Source organism: Rhinoraja longicauda, chromosome 5, assembly GCF_053455715.1.
Source record: "Rhinoraja longicauda isolate Sanriku21f chromosome 5, sRhiLon1.1, whole genome shotgun sequence".
Taxonomy (NCBI): Eukaryota; Metazoa; Chordata; class Chondrichthyes; order Rajiformes; family Arhynchobatidae; genus Rhinoraja; species Rhinoraja longicauda.
Window position 1 is genome coordinate 39344804 of NC_135957.1, and position 19613 is coordinate 39364416.

General features: G+C 37.9%; 1 protein-coding gene across 4 annotated transcripts in view; it reads right to left on the reverse strand.

Annotated features, from left to right (window-relative positions):
• Positions 1-4063: 4063 nt before the first annotated feature.
• The window catches only part of LOC144593564 (tudor domain-containing protein 15-like), a 37059-nt gene continuing 21509 nt past the window's right edge, over positions 4064-19613 (reverse strand). For 3 of the 4 annotated variants that reach the window (XM_078399316.1, XM_078399314.1, XM_078399315.1), the window contains exons 2-5: positions 16389-16525; positions 11452-15419; positions 8980-9978; positions 4064-4450 (exon numbers count right to left, since the gene is read on the reverse strand). In XM_078399316.1, coding sequence (XP_078255442.1) covers positions 8989-9978; positions 11452-15414 — 4953 coding nt within the window. In that variant the 5' untranslated portion in view covers positions 15415-15419; positions 16389-16525 and the 3' untranslated portion in view covers positions 4064-4450; positions 8980-8988. Of the gene's footprint in view, positions 4451-4789; positions 5373-8979; positions 9979-11451; positions 15420-16388; positions 16526-19613 lie in introns of those variants that run through there. The other variant, XM_078399317.1, reaches the window with a different exon arrangement.

Here is a 19613-nt window from a genome sequence, read left to right on the forward strand (position 1 = left end):
GAAACGTCACCCATTCCTTCTCTCCAGAGATACTGCCTGTCCCGTTGAGTTACTCCAACTTTTTGTGCCTGGAGAGAAAAGTTGTCTCGACACCAGGATCTCGATCTCCTTCCTCAACTCCATTCTGTCATTATTTGAAATCCGGCCCACAATGGTGGTGTATTCTGTGAATTTTAAAATTGAATTAGATTTGCACATGGCTAGTCGTGGGTCTACAAAAAGTAAAGAAGGGGGCTGAGAACGCATCCTTTCGGTGCCCCTGTGTTAAGGATTATCATAGAGGATGATTTGGGCAGACAGAAAGCAAAGAGTGGGGATAAATGGGTCCCTTTCGGAATGGCAGGCAGTGACCAGTGGGGTACCGCAAGGTTCGGTGCTGGGACCCCAGCTATTTACGATATACATTAATGACTTAGACGAAGGGATTAAAAGTACCATTAGCAAATTTGCAGATGATACTAAGTTGGGGGGTAGTGTGAATTGTGAGGAAGATGCAATAAGGCTGCAGAGGGACTTGGACAGGTTGTGTGAGTGGGCGGATACATGGCAGATGCAGTTTAATGTAGATAAGTGTGAGTTTATTCACTTTGGAAGTAAGAATAGAAAGGCAGATTATTATCTGAATGGTGTCAAGTTAGGAGGAGGGGGAGTTCAACGAGATCTGGGTGTCCTAGTGCATCAGTCAATGAAAGGAAGCATGCAGGTACAGCAGGCAGTGAAGAAAGCCAATGGAATGTTGGCCTTCGTAACAAGAGGAGTTGGGTATAGGAGCAAAGAGGTCCTTCTACAGTTGTACCGGGCCCTGGTGAGACCGCACCTGGAGTACTGTGTGCAGTTTTGGTCTCCAAATTTGAGGAAGGATATTCTTGCTGTGGAGGGCGTGCAGCGTAGGTTCACTAGGTTAATTCCCGGAATGGCGGGACTGTCGTATGTTGAAAGGCTGGAGCGATTGGGCTTGTATACACTGGAATTTAGAAGGATGAGGGGGGATCTTATTGAAACATATAAGATAATTAGGGGATTGGACACATTAGAGGCAGATAACATGTTCCCAATGTTGGGGGAGTCCAGAACAAGGGGCCACAGTTTAAGAATAAGGGGTAGGCCATTTAGAACGGAGATGAGGAAGAACCTTTTCAGTCAGAGGGTGGTGAAGGTGTGGAATTCTCTGCCTCAGAAGGCAGTGGAGGCCAGTTCGTTGGATGCTTTCAAGAGAGAGCTGGATAGAGCTCTTAAGGATAGCGGAGTGAGGGGGTATGGGGAGAAGGCAGGAACGGGGTACTGATTGAGAGTGATCAGCCATGATCGCATTGAATGGCGGTGCTGGCTCGAAGGGCTGAATGGCCTACTCCTGCACCTATTGTCTATTGTCTATTGTCTATTGGGTCTGTTGGTTAGGAAGCCTAAGATCGTTTCAAAGATGAGTGCTGACACGAAGTCCTGTGAGTTTGTGATAAGCTTGGATGGTCTCTAAGGCCCCTCTCGGTCATGGCTGACCATGGGTAATGCATCCTGGTTGTTGGCTGCTTGCTCCAAACTTCGGCTAGGGCAGTGTGAATGCAAGCCTGGGCGATGTCACATGAAGGACAGGCTGTTGCCCAAGCAGCACCTCCCCCCTCTCCATGTCGCTGATCGATCCAAAGGAACAGCAGAGCCGTTAGTTTGGCACCAGCGCCGTCACAGGAGCTGCCAGAACGAGGCTGTAGACAACGACAATCTGCCTTAGGGACTCCGACTTGGACGGTATAATGGTATTAAAGGCAGAGCTGTAGTCTATGAATAAGGTCTTGATGTAGGCATCTCTCTTATCCAGGTATTCAAGGGATGAGTACAGGACTAAGGCGATGACATGGTCTGTGGACCTGTTGTTGCGGTAGGCGAACTGCAGTGGGTCAAGGCCGCTGGGTAGACTGGATTTAATGCGTTCCATAACTAGCCTCTCAAAACATTTCATGACAGTGGATGTCAAAGCCACTGGACGGTAGTCATTTAGGCATCAGGTTTTGTTTTTCTTCGGCACTGGGATGATGGTCTTCTTGAAGCAGGTGGGTACCTCAGAAGGAAGTAGGGATTGATTAATTATGTCCCTGAATACTTCCACTAGCTGGTCCGCACCACTACTAGGAACACCATCCGGACTAGTTGCTTTTCGTAGGTTTACTCTCAAGGCCAATCTACCTTCTGTTACAGTCATGCTGGGGAGAGGCATACTGGTCTGAAGGGCCAGGTGTAACTGCCCTGTTGGCCTTCTGTTCAATGTGAGCATAGAAAGCATCCAGTTCATCTGGTAGGGTCACACTATAACCAATGATGTTGCCTGACCTTGCTTTGTAGCCAGTTATCTTATTCAGTCCTTGCCATATTCTCCGTGTGTTTGAGTGAATAAACTGGGACACAAGTTTGTCTGGTATTTTCTCTTGGCATCCTACACACTAGGGGAAATTTACAGAGGCCTATAAACCTGCACGTCTTCGGAATGTGGGAGGAATCCAGAGCACCCGGAGGAAACCCACATGATCACAGGGAGAATGTGTAAACTCCACACAGGCAGCAGCCAAGGAAATTATTAAACCCGGGTCTCTGGCACCGTGAAGCAGCAGATCTACTAGCTGTGCCAAGTGCTACCCTATAAAGGTGCCGTTACTGTTGGAAAGAACTAAGTTATTATTAAGCAGTGAGCTTCAAGTTTAAGAACAACTTCTGATCATTCATCAGGCTCCTGAACTACCCTGCGCAACCTAACCGCACCCCTTCCTCAGCAGTGAATCACTGTGAACTTTGTACTAGATTGTATGACGTACTTTGACTTGCACTATTTTGGTCCAGTTGCCTCCTATAATTGATAATTTATTGTATTATTTTATGTGTAGTTTCATTTAATGTGCCTGTAAAACTGCAGCAAGAAAGAATGTTATTGTTCTGCTCGCAGTGCATATGACAATCAAACACTCTTGACCCTTGAAACAGGTGTTATAACAGAAACTACTGATTATTCTGGCATAAAAAATAGTGTCTGGTATTGATCACTTTCACTTGGATCTCTTAATATAAAGTAAAATATACACAAAATTGAATATGATCAAAACAAAGTTCCACAGCAGATTATTTTCCCCATTGAATCCCTGTTTAGTTTGAGTATGCGTCCACCACCTCTCACCTCACCTCTCACCTCCTCCATCATCTACCTGCCTCACCCATCCCCATTCCATTTTCGCAAAGTACAAGATGTCACATTTAACCAAATTGAAATTATTTTGTCACTCATTCTGAAGATTCATGAATGTTACCTTACGCTATATTAATCTTCAGCAGTAAATACATTCACAACTTATTTTTGTTATCTGTTATTTGCAAATTTTAAATTTATACTTAGGATTTCAATTCAATACGTCAAGCTAATACTACTCCCCACGTTTCACTAATCCTAACACATTTCTGTGCAGTATCTAATTTGCCATTCAATCTGCTACCATGTCCTGAAGCATTACATGCTCCAAGCATTAAAAATGTGGTACCTCGTGTGTTTTGAGCAACTAAATATATTATATCTGCAAAATTGCCCTCGACTATTCTTCCTGTTTATCTCAGCATGGTCTTCCACGTTTGAAATACATGGAGACCACTATTATAATTTTGGTTTCAAAATGTTTTTCTATTACATCTTAGAAGAAAAAAATAATTTGGGGCAGTAATGTTACACTATCTGGTCTTGGTTCCATGAACATTCAGTTTCTTTTAGAGACACACATGGGAATAATACCTGTTGTCCAATTCTCTGGCAGTAAAACATCCCCTGCTTTCCAATATTTTTTACCAGTGATCACTTGAGATAATTTCGGGAACCGCTATAATCCTTTTGGTGGAACTAAAAGGATTCCCACAGGAATAGTTTCCCACAGCATCTCAGATCTAAGATACAGCAGAAAACAAAAGGTATAGCAAAAGATTTCGATTACAATTCAAAACACTGCAAATTACAAGATTTCTCGATATGGATATTTTAATCAGTGTTTCAGATTTTAATTTAAAATCTTCAAACATTTGTGTACAAATAAGTTTCCTTTATTAATTAAGTACATTTGAACTTGCTAACTTCAACAAAATAAATCTACAAATATTGTTTCAAAACAAAATCTCTATTCCACATTCAAATCTTGGTGAGATTCTTTGTTTTCACTAACTTGTAACGATTCTTTAAACTTATTTTACAATTAACCCTAGTACCAGATTAGGTACATTTGCATTTATGATATCCTTCAATGAAATACAGTGCAGAAAATATCAAAGTAATATTCTACACATTCCCTCATTTTTATTTGTAATCTCAAAGCTCTCCAATCAATTCTGATCATGATTCAATGCAGCGCATGTCAGTGAAAAATTGTATAGCAAAGGCCAGTCTTGATGAATGTTTTTTGAGTGAAGACATCTTCAGCAAGTTATCTCATATCTGAAAAAAGTAAACACATTAATAACTATGCTTAATTCCGTATATTTATGTCCAATTACAGATATATACTTGTTTAAAAAAATACACATTTAATGAAGGTGATAATCAATTTGAGTGTCAGCAGATGACACTTGGTTCAAATATAGCTGGCAAGATTACATCATTTTTGATTAAATTAAAATACCGTAGGTAGATTTAACAGCTACACATCACATGCTAACAATTTATTAACTAAACAATATTATTTATGCTTAGCAAAATGAATATTTTTTACATCACACAAAATTATCAATCAAACATTGTTCGAGAACTGACTATATTACTTAAAATAACTCTAAATGTCTTTGTCTGCAAATGTTTTCCTAAAAGTGTTAATGCATAAAGTGTTTTAACAATTTAACTGAACAGTTCAATTTCGGACAGGTTTGGGGGTGGGAATAATGCGAAATCAAAACAAAGGAATTGTGGTTTTTAAACTATCTTCTACCCACTGAAAAAACAATTAGAAATGAATAGAATTCCTAACTTCATATCGTAATCAGTAAGTAAGTAGTATAGTAGAATGCTGTGGGTAGTAAAAGGTACCTCACATTGGGCAGCATAGTGGCGCTGCTGGTAGAGCTGCTGGCTCAGCGTTAGAGACTGGGTTAGATCCTGACCTTGGGTGCTGTCGCAATGGAGTTTGCACGTTCTCTGTGACTGCATGGTTTTCTCCAGGTTCTCGGTTTCCTCCCACGTCCCAAAGATGTGCAAGTTTCTGCGTTAATTGGCATCTGTAAATTGCTGAGAGTGTGTAGGGAGTGGCTGGAAAAGTGGGATAACATCGAACTATTGTGTACAGGTGATCAATAGTTGGTGTGGACTTGGTGGGCAGAAGGGTCATTCTGTACCTTTCAATCAATTCAATCGTTCAATCAATAATCTAGAATTAAACCCAAGTTTGAATCAGTGGTCCAATTCTGATTATAATAATAATAATAATAATTCATTTATTTTATATAGCGCCTTATCGGGTGCTCAAAGTGTTTTACAAAAACAATTAACATAAAAACAAACAGACAAACTATCCTGACGGAAAAGCGGCGAATAAACAACGCCAGCGTCCTCTCACATCAGGGTCCGGCAGTAGACAACAAAAAGCACAGGACACACAGATACAATTTTTACACAAACAGCCATCACAGTGATTGCTCTAGGCATACCCTCACTGTGATGGAAGGCAAAGTCTTATCTCCTCCTCATTCTTCTCCCATGGTGCCACGAGGTGATCGAGGCTACCAACTTTTTGAAGCCCCCACCGGGCGATGGAAAGTCCCAGGGCCGAGCCAAGCAGGCCGATGAAAGTCCTGAGCCCCCACCGGGCGATGGAAAGTCCCAGGGCCGAGCCGAGCAGGCCGATGAAAGTCCTGAGCCCCCACCGGGCGATGGAAAGTGCTGCGGCCGAGCCACGCAGGGTGATGAAGGGCCTGCGAGTGGGTCGATCTTACCTCGCGCTTCGGGGCGGTCGAAGCTGCTACGGCTGGAGCTCCCAAAAACCGGTCGCCAGCCAGGGACCTGCGAACTCCCGATGTTGCGGTCTGCAGGGCCCACGGCCGAAGCCTCCGAGATGGTAAGTCCAGGCCCTGCGACCGGAGTCTTCAAGGTCGATCCCAGCTGGAGGCCGCCGACTCCACGATGTTAGGCCGTAACGCGAACGGAGATACGACACGGTAAAGGTCGCATCTCCGTTGAGGAAGAGATTAGAAAAAAAGGTTTCCCCCAACCCCCCCACCACCCCCCCACATACACAGAGTTAAAATTAGAACAAAACGTACATTAAACGATGACAATAGACAAAAAACAAAAAAAAGACAGAGAGACTGTCGGTGAGCCGCAGCTGCAGAACACAGCCACGCCCCCAATTATATTAGAATCAAAGCTAAAATAATATTCCTAATTGAAATGATAGAAGTGTGATAAGTACAACAGATCAACAAATAAGAAAGTGGATAGATGCTGCTGCTTGCTGTGTTCTCTTAACAACAAAAAGCATGCAAGTTACTTTATTTTACTTGAAAGACAAAGTGGGTCAGACCATTAAAATCTGTCCTGGTAGAAGACTTTCTTCCCCCAAACTGGAGCAGTGATCAAAAATTGAGAAGCATGTCCAATAGAAGTTCAATTGTATTTAAATTGAACTGACCCATCTGGAAATGCAAATTCAGATCTTCATGGCTTAAACGAGATACAGCAAAGGAAAACAATACCAGTTCAATGACACTAGATGGCACTGTATGTTTGATTTTTCAGAAGCCATCTGATTCTAACTGCAAATTCTTTTTTTTCCATCTTTTGATAATATTTTAAAATATGCAGAGATTGCGAGAAAACAAAATCAAAAGACAATATTTTATCCTGGATTTCTCTATATTTATCCAAACAAAACTGAAAACACCCTCATCATGTTTTTGTAGTTGCATTAAAATAAATTGAAATATAGCAACTTACAAAAGTTAAACAAATTAATTCAAAAAAGCAAACAGTACACAGAGCAAAATAACTATGTTGATAATTTATTTCAGTCCTCTTACTCAATGAACTTTGTTTAACTTATAAAGTCACACAGATGTTCAAGGTACACACTAGGGTCATTGTCACCTGTTGGTACAGAGGGGAGATAAACGGCATTGCCTTTACCAAATCAAATAGCTGACGCATCAAATTTCAAGTTTAAATTCAAAATTAGAAGGATAAATGAAGCAGACAGGGACAATTCAATTATCCTTCAATTAAGTTCATGCTGAAAGAAAAACAGATACTTTATCAAGTATAGTTTCTTTAAAAAAAATGCAGGAAGAATTAACTGTGACACAGAGAGAGTTAACAGTCCAAACAAAGAGCAAACAGTAAATTATTCAATAATCCAGAGAAAGACCAATGCCACAACTGCAATTTGTAATAATTTTCCAGGTAATTTGAGCTGCACTCTGCTGACCACTCAAGCACCAGTTTGTCATGCATTCTGGCTGAGTAAGGCACGTACAAATTGAACTCGCCAAATTAGGGCTCCTGGAATAGGCTACAAAGATTGCACTGATGGGATAAGTTTTAGATTGAATACAAAATCTGATCTTGGAATTCCAGAAAGGTAATAAAAACAATGGAACCTTGCTTATGCAAATAGTAAATTATTTAAATACAATTTCTATTCAACAAATTATTTTTCCATTATGTCCTTTTGTAATACCCCACCATCAACACTATTTCCTTTATTTACATTGTGCATTTTATCCTTTCATTTTAATTGGTTAAGTCAGTCTGTTGTTCAACAAATTGTTTTAAATGTAATTATAGGGTTGGATTTCAAGTTAAATAAAGAGAAATAGCCATGCATCTATTAAGCGACATTTATAATGCTAAAATAAAAGTGATAAAACTTTGAGATGCAAAACAGACGTGTTTTACAAAACAGCTGGTGTAACAAAGAAGTGTTTAACAACTGGTTATAATTTTAAACAAAGCAACAGCATGATGTTCCTCCTCTTATTCAAAGAACCAGGATCAGCAATAGGCTTCTAAATCACCATGCTTGTACTATCATTTAGGGATGTTTTAAAACCACTGGACTGATGTTGCAAAATCTCCAGCAAAACAAAAAGTGCTGGAGTAACTCAGCAGGTTAGGCAGCATCTGTGGAGGTGACATCTTCTTCATACTGATTGTAGTGGGAGGAGAAAACAGGAAGGAGGTGAGGTTGTGACAAACACTGCCAAGTAAATAGGTGGATGCAGGTGAGGGGATGCTTTGATTGGCAGATAGGTGGAGTATGCGACAAAGGCTCGAAATGAAAAGAAGAAAAAAGAATGTGGAAGGGAAATAGATGGAAGGGGATCGGGATGGGGAAAGGGGTGGGATCATGGGAAAATGGGCACACACTGGGAAGAGAGAGGGGGAAAGAATGGTATTACTTAAAAGTGGAGAATTCAATGTTCATACTGCTGGGTTTTTTAAGTCACCCAAGTGGAATATGAGGTGCTATTCTATGAGTAGAAATTGTTGTCAGTTTGAAGCCATTCTCTGAAGTGGCCTTGACTTACTAATCTCCTTGCTTTACCTTTACTTTGCATCATGACTGCTACTGTTGTTACCGTTGCTTAACTCCGGAGGCTATAAACTGCATTTATACATCTATGTGGAACACATCGGTTCACTTCACTCGACAAGTAGTTGAAATATTAAAGCAATAAGAAATTATGACAAAAGATAAAAGTTTGTGCATAAAGTTGAAAGTAGCATGAAAGAAATTGATACTAAAAATTAATTTTTCATCCATATTCTTTAAAAAATATTCAGCCATTAAAGCAAAATAATTATTTAAGTCATATCAATCAGTAATCAAGTACCCAAAACACTGACATTTTAAAATTATTTAATTCATGTTTGTCATTTTAAAATTATCTAATTCAATTTGTAAGGTATTTTCCATTAGTTACAAATATGTGAAAATGCCATTCATTACAAAATAATTATGTTGGAAAATCAGTACTCACCTTTTGTTATTAAACAGATACCAAATTTCTCATTGATGGACTCATTCCTTGATAAAATTGGAGGTCACCGTATTTATGAAATTGACGTTTTAAGATGGGAACAGTCATAGTCCGAAAATCTTCTGCAGAACTCAATGGGCATCTTGTGGAGAAGTAATTAATTCCTTTCAGAAATTCAGCATGCCCAGCAGCAACTAAATCTTCTGCCACACACTTGTTATTTATAACAAGGTCCACTTCCCAGGCTAACTCAGCAAAATGCCGTCTGAAAATAACAGTCAAATTTGGCTTGTTCAAAGATTGTTGAAAGAAAGTGATAGCTTTATCTGTCCAAAAATCTCCAATTGCAGGCACAACTCCATTTAAACTGCAGGGATAAGTTAAGCGCGGTATTTCAGCAAGTTCTTTCGGAAGTGCCCTTATTCTGCTAAAATCAGAAGGCTGAATGAAGATATAATGTCCATAATCAACAGCTCTGGCATGAACTACCTGTTGTGACACTGTGCAAATTTCAGCCCTGTACCACTGCTCATCATTGGCACAATTTATTACACAGGTTGCACCAGGATTCAAGGAATTTAGAGATAATGCTTGAAACTTTTCTGGTAACTCAGTCAGTAATGAATAGAGGGCTATCATCACATCAAATGTATCATACAGTTGAATATAGAATTCCGATGGGTCAATCACAGAAGTAGCAAAACCGCAGTATTCTTTAGTTGGCTGGATAGGGCCACATGCAATTCGGTTCAACGTTGATGTCACGCTACTCACAACAGAAAGCAAAGGTTCCAATGGCACATAATAATTAACCGCTGTTGCGATGTTCATATCTGCAAAAGCCATTTTATTCATCCATCCACCCAAATCAAGCAAGCAATCTTTCAATATAAAGGTGACATCATTTGCATGGACCAATTGTTTGTGTTTTTTAGAAAGAGAAGCAGCATCAACTTCCAAAATGCTACAACCGAACATTCCGCTTAATCTGGTGGAATTCTGGTCAAACATAATTACAAGAAATGTTAGACATCGTTTCAACAATTTCTTATTTCTATTTCATTGACATTCCAATATAGCAAAATTTTGATTAATGTGAATATATAGAAACCTTGTATTTTATGATTCTGCAATACAATCTCAAAATGTATCATTATCATATCTTCCTCATAAAATAGTTTTATTATAGATTACACTTCAACAATATACTGAATTATATTTTTTAAAGTGCAAAATTCAAATTTGTTGATTCTTTTATTGTTGCTCAAGACAATTTTTTTGCAGTTCATATTGTGATCAGGTTTTTCAGGTCTATTCCTTTACATACTGTAAAGGCAGACAGCTTAGAAATCAAATGATTTTATTTCAGCTCTGCTGTGAATCAAAGCTTCCTGACTGGAAGATGTAATGATTGGCAACCCATTTTCTAAGAATTTTCCAGTTGGTAATTTACTCTCAAATCTAAGAAGCTTTTTCTACAATTAATGAAAAGACTGAACAACATCACAAATAGTAATTTTCCTTGCTAGCTCATTTGTAAAAAATAAACAACTTCAATGCACCTGTCATTAGCTTGAGCTTCATACAATATTGCCTATGGCAAAAGTTTCTTACACAAATTTGATTTAGAATTACCCAAATCAATATCTGCTGCATTAACAAGATCAATTAACTTTAAAGGCAGGTTAGTCAAGTATTTTGTGACTGTCTTTGGTGTAAACCAGCATCTGCAGTTCCTTCCTGCACAAACTTTAAAGGCAACTTAACTTGCAGTATTTTCCAATTACACAATACCAAGCTCCATTTTCCAAAGGTTCATCCTTAAGATCCATTGAGAGAGGATTCTTAAAATATTTCAGTTCCATTACAGGAATTACTATACCACTTATTTTTTTCGTGGACCTGTTTTCAATGTGTAGACAGGAACTGCAGATGCTGGTTTACACTGAAGATAGACATGAAATGCTGGAGTAACTCAGCGGGCCAGGCAGCATCTCTGGATAGAAGGCATGGGTGTCGTTTTGTGTCAGAAGAAGGGTCTCAACCAGAAACGTCACCCATCCCTTCTATCCAGAGATGCTGTCTGTCCTGCTGAGTTACTCCAGCATTTTGTGTCTATCGACTGCATTTCATTATCTGCTGTATGAGAAAGCTGAAAAAAACATTTGCATGTAAAATTAATTTTTCAAACTTTAACCTCGTGGTCAGATCACTGTGCAAATTAGGTATTTATTCACAAAATGCTGGAGTAACTCAGCAGGTCAGGCAGCATCTCAGGAGAGAAGGAATGGGCGACGTTTCGGGTCGAGACCCTTCTTCAGTCTGAAGGGTCTCAACCCGAAACGTCGCCCATTCCTTCTCTCTTGAGATGCTGCCTGACCTGCTGAGTTACTCCAGCATTTTGTGAATAAATACCTTCGATTTGTACCAGCATCTGCAGTTATTTTCTTACAGTACAAATTAGGTACCTACTTGAGTAAACCATTTTGCAGGAGTTCTCTTCCTACTTCTACAAATCATTTCAAAACTATGCTTTACATCCGATAATGCAGCAATGTTTTGCTCAGGAAAATAAAGTAGAGTTGGTGTTGATATTTCTCCAGAATTAATCACACAAAGTATCATCTTGGTCTTCGATACACAGTATTTGGTCTTGTCTAGATGCACTGTTCCACTCGAGTTCTTTATGGTGCATGCTTTCCCCAATTTTGCTGAATGTAAATTATATTTTGGTGCAATTTTCTGTTGGCCGTGTTTCGAGGTTCGATTTTTATCCCTTTTTCTATGATGTGCATTTTCTTTATTAAGAGAACTGTTCTGGTCCTTATTTTTACATCCCCTATGCCATAGGTCTGCTCTCAAGAAGGAACTGATCAGTCCTTTTGTTTTGTTTATCAAGTGCACAAAATAATCAGGTTGCTCACTCATTTGTTCTGAGATAGTGACTACATTTGTTGGGTAGAAATTGGTACGTTGCCAATGTTCATCATACAGGCATCTTCTCTCACTTCCATCAAGGTGGTCTGTTATTTTAGTACTGATTTTTACATTTCCATCATAAAGGTCAAGAACCAACTGACCATCTGATTTCTTTGCTACAACAAAGGCTTTTAGTTGCTTTCCCATCACAATCTCTTTAAATAATGTGATAATGTCATCAGGCAATTTCTGAACAGGAAGATACAAACAACATTTCACTGTTTGCATTGGTATTGATAACAGTTCCTTTGCTTCCAGCGGAATTGGAACCACATCATTTTTGTCAACTATTTCTGTGTTTCCATAGTCTACGAAGAATACTCTAACATGTGCAGGCGACTGCACAGAACAGGCTAGAGCACGATACCACTGGCCATCTTCAAAATATTTAGCTAAGCACAAAGAAGTTTTGTTCAAGTCCAATTTTTGTTCTTGCATTTGTTTACTAATAAAGTTAACATCAGTCATAAGTTTATCCACAACCACAGTATTTTTCTCAAGTTGGCAATAGAATTTTGATAGACTAGAAGCATGTGTTACATAGACTTTTTCTTCACTTCCTATTTTTATGCCATGATCACTATAACGAAATGTTAGCAAGTGAATTGAAGAGTTGAATAAAAATGTTGATTTGACTTTTGTGGCTAACCCCAAGTCCAAAAGTAGTTGGCATATATTAATATATGGAGCATGAAGGTCTACCACATTACACAGTCCCTTTACATCCAACAAAACCATTGCAAGTATTGTGCATTTCAGACCCATGCCAGATGATAACATGTTGTTAATAATCTGCTTAAATCTGTTACTGGAAACTTGATCCCAAACATCAGGGTCTTTGTTTAGGGACCGAATTTCGTTGTCAAGGGTGCATCTAAAAGCTTGCCCTTCCAGCTGAAGAAATGTTGGATTGATAGCACAAAGATTCCTCATAGCCATTCTTTGTTGGATACCATAATCAACAAACAATACAGTCACCTCTTGAATATTCCTTTGAATAACTGCTGCTCTATACCACTGTCCATCCTTGAAGCATTTTGCAACACACCCAGTATGTTTAGGTTGAAAAGTCTCCCTCGGAATACTGTAATAAAGTTGGATACTCTTCATAAGCAACTCAAGTTGATCTGATTTACTTTGCAGTTGACACCAAAATTCTGCTGGAGAATTTATATGAGACACTCTCACATCAAGAACAGACCCAAGTTTAAACACTTGTTGTCTGAATGGAGATGCTACCAAAAATTCTTCAGTCCATGTTGACATTGTAAGAGGTGTAGTTGGAAAGCTATTTTTCATCTTCACAGTAGGCAGCTTAGTGTGAGAAACTGGAACAATGCACAATTTATTCACCTTGGAGCCTTTATCTGTGCATATCCTTGTTTCACGTTTGGTTAGCTTGATTGCTTTATTTCTTGAATACTTCTGTTTATGATTTTGTTGAGGCAAATTATCGCCTGCCTTTACATTCCAAAAGTCAGCATATCCAGCCTGAAGCATCAGTGCACTCATAGATGGTTGTTCCATGCATTGTTTGTCTCGAACATTGACTACATATCTGTTTCCTTGTTTTGCGACTACTTTGATTAAAAGTTCTCTGTTAAATACAGCTTTTTTAAAGTAGTTAGTGGCATCATTAGTCCATACTTCCTCAATAGGAAAAACGCAAGCGATAGAACAGTTCATAGCCAAAGATGGCAAATGTTTATATTGGGGAAGCAGAGATTTTACAGCAGTGAAATCTACAAATTCAGTATTTCCAAAATCAATGAAAAATACTTTGAGGCAGTTGTCAAGTACATCAGTAATAATTGCTCTGTAGTAATGTAGATCTTTACTGTATCTTGCACAGCAAAATAAGCCAGCTATTGGTTTCTGAATGAGCCCTTCATTTATGTCAATTTTGTTGTAATTATCTTCAATGTTGTTCATTAAACATTCAAATTCCTGATTGTGTTCTGATGTGCGAATCCAAAAGTCAGATGGATTAATAACATATTCAACAAATCCAACATAGGAAGCATTTACTTTCATCTCAGCTGATCTTAAACAAGAATGCATTGAATTACTCGCCAGTTTTCCAGTTGTGCTTATCATTGTTCCTGAAAATGTTACAAATTGTTTGCTTGTATCCTTACTTGCAATCGCCTTTGGGACATTTTCAGTTTTTAGATCAATTGCTGACAACACTTCAGTCATCTGATGGATATTAATGTGTTTTGGATCACAGAGTGTAACAAAGTATAGATGTTCTTTGCAGGAGTAGGAATCAATACGAATGTGTAATCCTTTGTCAAACAAGGATTGCTTAAAAATGTCTTTCTGTAAATTTATCCAGTCTTTTGTTTGGTTTGCTAAGCCAGTTAGTGCACAGGGAAATGACATCAAAGGTATCATGAAAAAAACTGGCATCAATCTTTTAATATGATGAGGAAATACAATTGTTGAATTTCCAAAATCCACAAACCAAACTTCTACTTGGCCAGACGTTAACAGCTGCTTTACAACTCCCCTGTACCATTTTCCATCTTTACCTTTTGCAGCACAGAGTGCGCCAAAATTATTAATATGTTCATCATTTAAATCTTCTTGGTTTTCATAGTAATATTGCATATCTTTCATCATTGTTTCTAGCTCTGAAGTCAGTCTTTGCAGTTGGCTGTAAAAGTTATGAAGTCCTGATGCACATGTAATTCTTACTGATTCTATAACACCAGCTTGCAAACTTGGACTGAAAATATTCACAATATGTTGAAAACTTGGTGATAACATAATGGTGTCATCCAGCACAGGTCTCCAGCATTCCACATTTGTTCTTTTAATTTTAGAATTTTTACAACCGGGATATCTCAGTAAATCTTCAGATATTTTCAATAGGAAATGGAAAGTGTTGCCATCAAGAATATTTGCTAAGCCAAGTTCAAGGAGTTTTTGATTAACAGTGGGGACTTCGACTAAAACAACTTGGTTCATTAAGGAATCTTCAACATAACCTTTGATTTGAGAGGATGCCAATGATGCAAAATATTTGAGAGCCATTGGGGACCATATTCTTCTTACAGGAACTATATTGGAAAATACACCACATACTATTTTTGGGGGCAGTTGAAACAGATTCTGAGGGGCAGTAGAAATGTGCCCAGTATCAACTGTCAAGACTGTCCCAACATCTAGGAGGAAAACCTCATACGCATCTTCATGTTTTTTTATTATCCTTCCTCGATACCATACACCTTGGTACGGGTCCTCTGCAAAACAAAACTCATCAACTGCAATATCAGCTCTAGTCTTCGTTGCATTCTGAATCTCAGTATGTAATATATGATAGTCCAATTCACATATTTTGCGGTACTGCGCCCAAAAATATACCAGTATTTTTTCTGGATGACAGTCAACATGGGTTACAGTCAGATCAAGGTGCACCATGTATGAAGATGAAGTAAATGGTGAACACATAAAGCCTAAAACCAAAAGATTTAAAAAAAATAGATCAGAGCAAGCAGAATATAATAGTTAATAGCTGATCTTGTGTTATACACGCATATGGTTGGATATTTGATCACAGAACTCAAGGGTTAAGTGTATAGATTTAAACCATCCAAATGCCAGACGAAGCAAGATATATGACATGACTTTGGTTATTCACCTAGTTTTCAGAAACATTACATAAAATACTAACATGGCACACAAATTCTGTTGTCCAAAGTATGAATTAAAGAGCTTGCATTTGCATTACAATTTGCATTTTATCAGGAAATTTCTCATACTGCCTGCCAATAGTTTTTTATATTATACAGAAAAACATAACGTTAGCAGTGTATACATGCTCTAATCTGTTTTTGCTCAGATTAATGAATAAATATTAGCCATCACAATGGAAAGAAACCTCTTCCTCTTTTGGCACAATAGATATTTGGTTTAATACATGATCCTGAAATTACATTCTAATATATATATATTTTTTAAACTGCTAGAAGAACTCAGGAGACCAGATAGCATCTGTGAAGGGAAATGGACAATCTTCGTTTCTTTTAGATGCTCTCTGATCTGCTGCATATTTCCAGTATTTTGTGATTAATTTTAGATTTTTAATATTTGTAGTATTTTATATAAATATTTAACACTTTGGCCGAGTTCAAAGAGATAGATTTTTAGCCTTCACCAGTTATCACAATGCATTTTACCTATTTTACATTTTAAGATTAAATAAAATATTTAACTGCCCAAAGTAGACTTGGAGTTCATCATTTATATCAAGTGACTGCATGATACAAATACAAGGTGATGCTTCTCTGAATATTTTATGCAAAAAATAAACTGGCAAAGCTTCCGTATCCTTGTATTCAGATAGAAATGTCCTGCTTCCTGGAATTTATTTTCTAAAATTCTCCATCCGTTTAATCAGTCCATTCAAAAACCTCAATAATTACCTTTGATCTGGTGACTCTTCTGTTCAGATGTCCGAATCTTGCTTTACATTCTTTTAAAGCACCTTCAGATGTTTTGTTACTCTGAAGGAACTCTAGGAAAGCAAATTGTTTCAGCAACCAGCTGTGTGTGATAAAATCTGAAACAAAATGCAAAAATAGATATCATGCCATCATACAGAGTACAAATTCAAATTTCAGGAACTATACAAGAATTGGTCTGCAAGCAGATAAAAACTAATGCAACTTTGACATAGTTTGATGATTTATTATTTATAAACTAATGAAAAAGACAGTTAATTTCCATGTACATTGCTAACAAAATTGTGCATATGCAAGGACATGCTGCAATATTTTTCAAGGGACTAACTGACATTAAACCCACCTTTTAAAAAAATAACCTTACTTTACAATGTAAAAATCAAAGTACAAAATAAAAATCTCTATGAAATGCATCTTTTAGATCCATATTTGTAATCATTTGGGACACCCGCAATCTGAATGGTGGCTTTTGATGTTGTTTATTGTCCCCTCATGGAAGTTTAATGAAACTGCATACACTGAAAAAAGTAAGAGTTATATTAGTGCAGAATTTTTGAATTGTTTGTTTTGCAATTGTTTGGTTTGTTAATTGTTTTAAAGTTAATATAAATATTGCTTAAATAAATGTTAACATTTTAAATATTGATTGTTAACACTTTTGATTGCTTCTCAATAGCAAAGACATTCAGGAACTACCAATGTTTTTGACAATTCATTTTCCAGTCATTTCCTAATGCACAATTTGTTCTACTTCACATAATTGTACCAATAACATTACAACAGGCTAGACAATGCCAGCAAGACGGTCCTGCTATTAAGTTTTAGGCTGACTTGGGAGCACATCGTCATATAAACAGAACTACGGAAGGCAGGTCTATACTTAGGACTTAAATTTCATTGAGTGTGGGTAGCTTGCTAACACCAAGTTTGCACACCGTGTTTAGCTCGAGATTTATATACACACTAACTCAGTACTGGAAATTATCCATGGGATTAAAAGAATGAGAGATTAGAAGCTTTTGTAGGGGACTGGTAAAGTAGAATATCAATGTGGGTGGAGAAAAGATCTCAAGAGACAGTAGAGATTATCTTTGAAATGATGGCTTGAAGTTCACTATTTGGAATCCTTGTGCAGGGGAAAATAGGATGTGACACTGAACGCAATGTTAAACCTTTGCAGGGCACTGACAATGACAGCAAATTTGATGCCTATCAAGGTTGAACCTGAAAAAGAGTGCTGAAAGTATTGGGAGTGAGGGTACCAGAGAAATGGAAACAGGCATGCCACATCATCAGCTCCCAATAATATCTAGAGAGGTCCAATAACCAGAGGGATCCAGGTAGAATAATAATCCGATAAAGATTGTTCACCGTAAAGCTGAAAAGTCTGTGTAGGAACAAAGAATATATATATTTTTGATGAGCTGAAAATTAATTTGAAATAGATGTGCAAAGAGAAGTTAGGCCTTTAACACAGTAAACAATGAGCAGGAGGCAGCAAAATAGCCTTCATGCCTCCACCACTATTCAGTAAGAGTAAACTCTTGACCTCAATTTGGTTTTCTGCCTAGTTCCTCGAACCCTCAGTTCCTCCTGTCTAAATATATCTTTAACTCAACCTTCAGTTTGCTTGACGGTCTAGACTCCACAGCTCTCTGGCATTGAAAATGTAAAAATATAAAAAATTATAAGAAATTTCTTATCTTGATTTTATGAGTAACCCCTTCCATTAGAGACAATGGCCCCTAGTTCTAGATTTTCCAATTCAAGCATATCTCCTCTCAAGATCTACCCTATCAAAGCCTCTAGGAATCCTGTTATATTTGATTAAGATCACACTCATTCTTATAAACTCAAATCTGAAAAGCCTCAATTTGTTTAATCTTTTGTTTTTGGATCACTGTTAATACCTGGACCCAATAAGAGGAACTTTCTCTATATCACATTCAAGACAAATGTATCTTTCTTAAAAAAGGAGACCAAAATACTACTCTGTACAGTCCTAAAGTCCTGTGCTGTTATAGCCAAACATGTCCACATTTCTACTGCATCTAATGGGAATAAAGGCCAACATCCTAATTGCCCTCTTAATGATGTGCTGCCCTTGCATGCTGCCTTGCTGTGATCGTTCTGAATACCATCATTCAATAAACTCACCATTTAAACAATATTATGCTTTTTTATTCTACACCAAAGTGGATAACTTTAAACTTTTCCTTGTTATATTCCATTGCTAATTGTACAGAGATCAAGGTTTTGAACGTGAAAATCTATGGAACAGAGATATTCCAATGAACCGGAAATCTCATTTGTGCTTGGACCGCTATTTCTTTCAGTTTACAGTTTTCCATTGTGAGTATTGCTCCAAGCATATTATTAGGTTTCAATGCAGTACATCATCTCTTTCAGCATGGTTTTCCAGCTCGCTCCAAAATGATTTTTAAGAGCTGGTGAGGCCCTGTACCCAAGTTGTGGCCATCAAAATTGTCAATGAAATTATACGGCTGTGAATATTCAAGACCCAAACAAAAATAGAAGTATATAAAAATCAAAAATAACAATACAAGTAACATTTAAACATACCAATTTGAACTGATAGTTCCTCGTTCCTATGGATTTCAATGGGCAACAGTTTTACTTCCAGTCAATGTTGGCATAGTTTTAGCAGGAAGGTTGCCTATAATGAGCTATGAAATTGAAAGGAAGTCTGCACTGTCCATTGGACTCCCGCAGAGATCCACTGATGAAGGCAGATCCCCTAGCTCTGAAATTTAGCTCTAATGAAAAGCTGCACTTCAGCTTGTCTTCGAGTCCTGGGGCTTCCACTCAAAAGCCAACAGATCCAATTGGTTCTGCCATTTGGAAAGGAGCTGTGGCTATGTTTTAATCAACACAAAGCTGGGGCTCACGTTGTAGACCTCCCCGTGGTAAGTCCTGTCAACTGACCTGAGTCAGGCGAATGACAACAAACAGAGACAGCAGAAACAGAAGTAGCTTCATAACTTCTGCTGCCTCAAACGCAAGAAGAACACAAAGCTGAGTTAAGCTGGGAAATATAAAAATCACAGGGAATAATAATTAGATCAGACAGGCAGCTAGATAACATTCAATTATTTGTGGTTACATTTTTTTTGAAGATTTTATGCACGCCTTATCAGTTATGGAATATGGTATCATTACAAATAA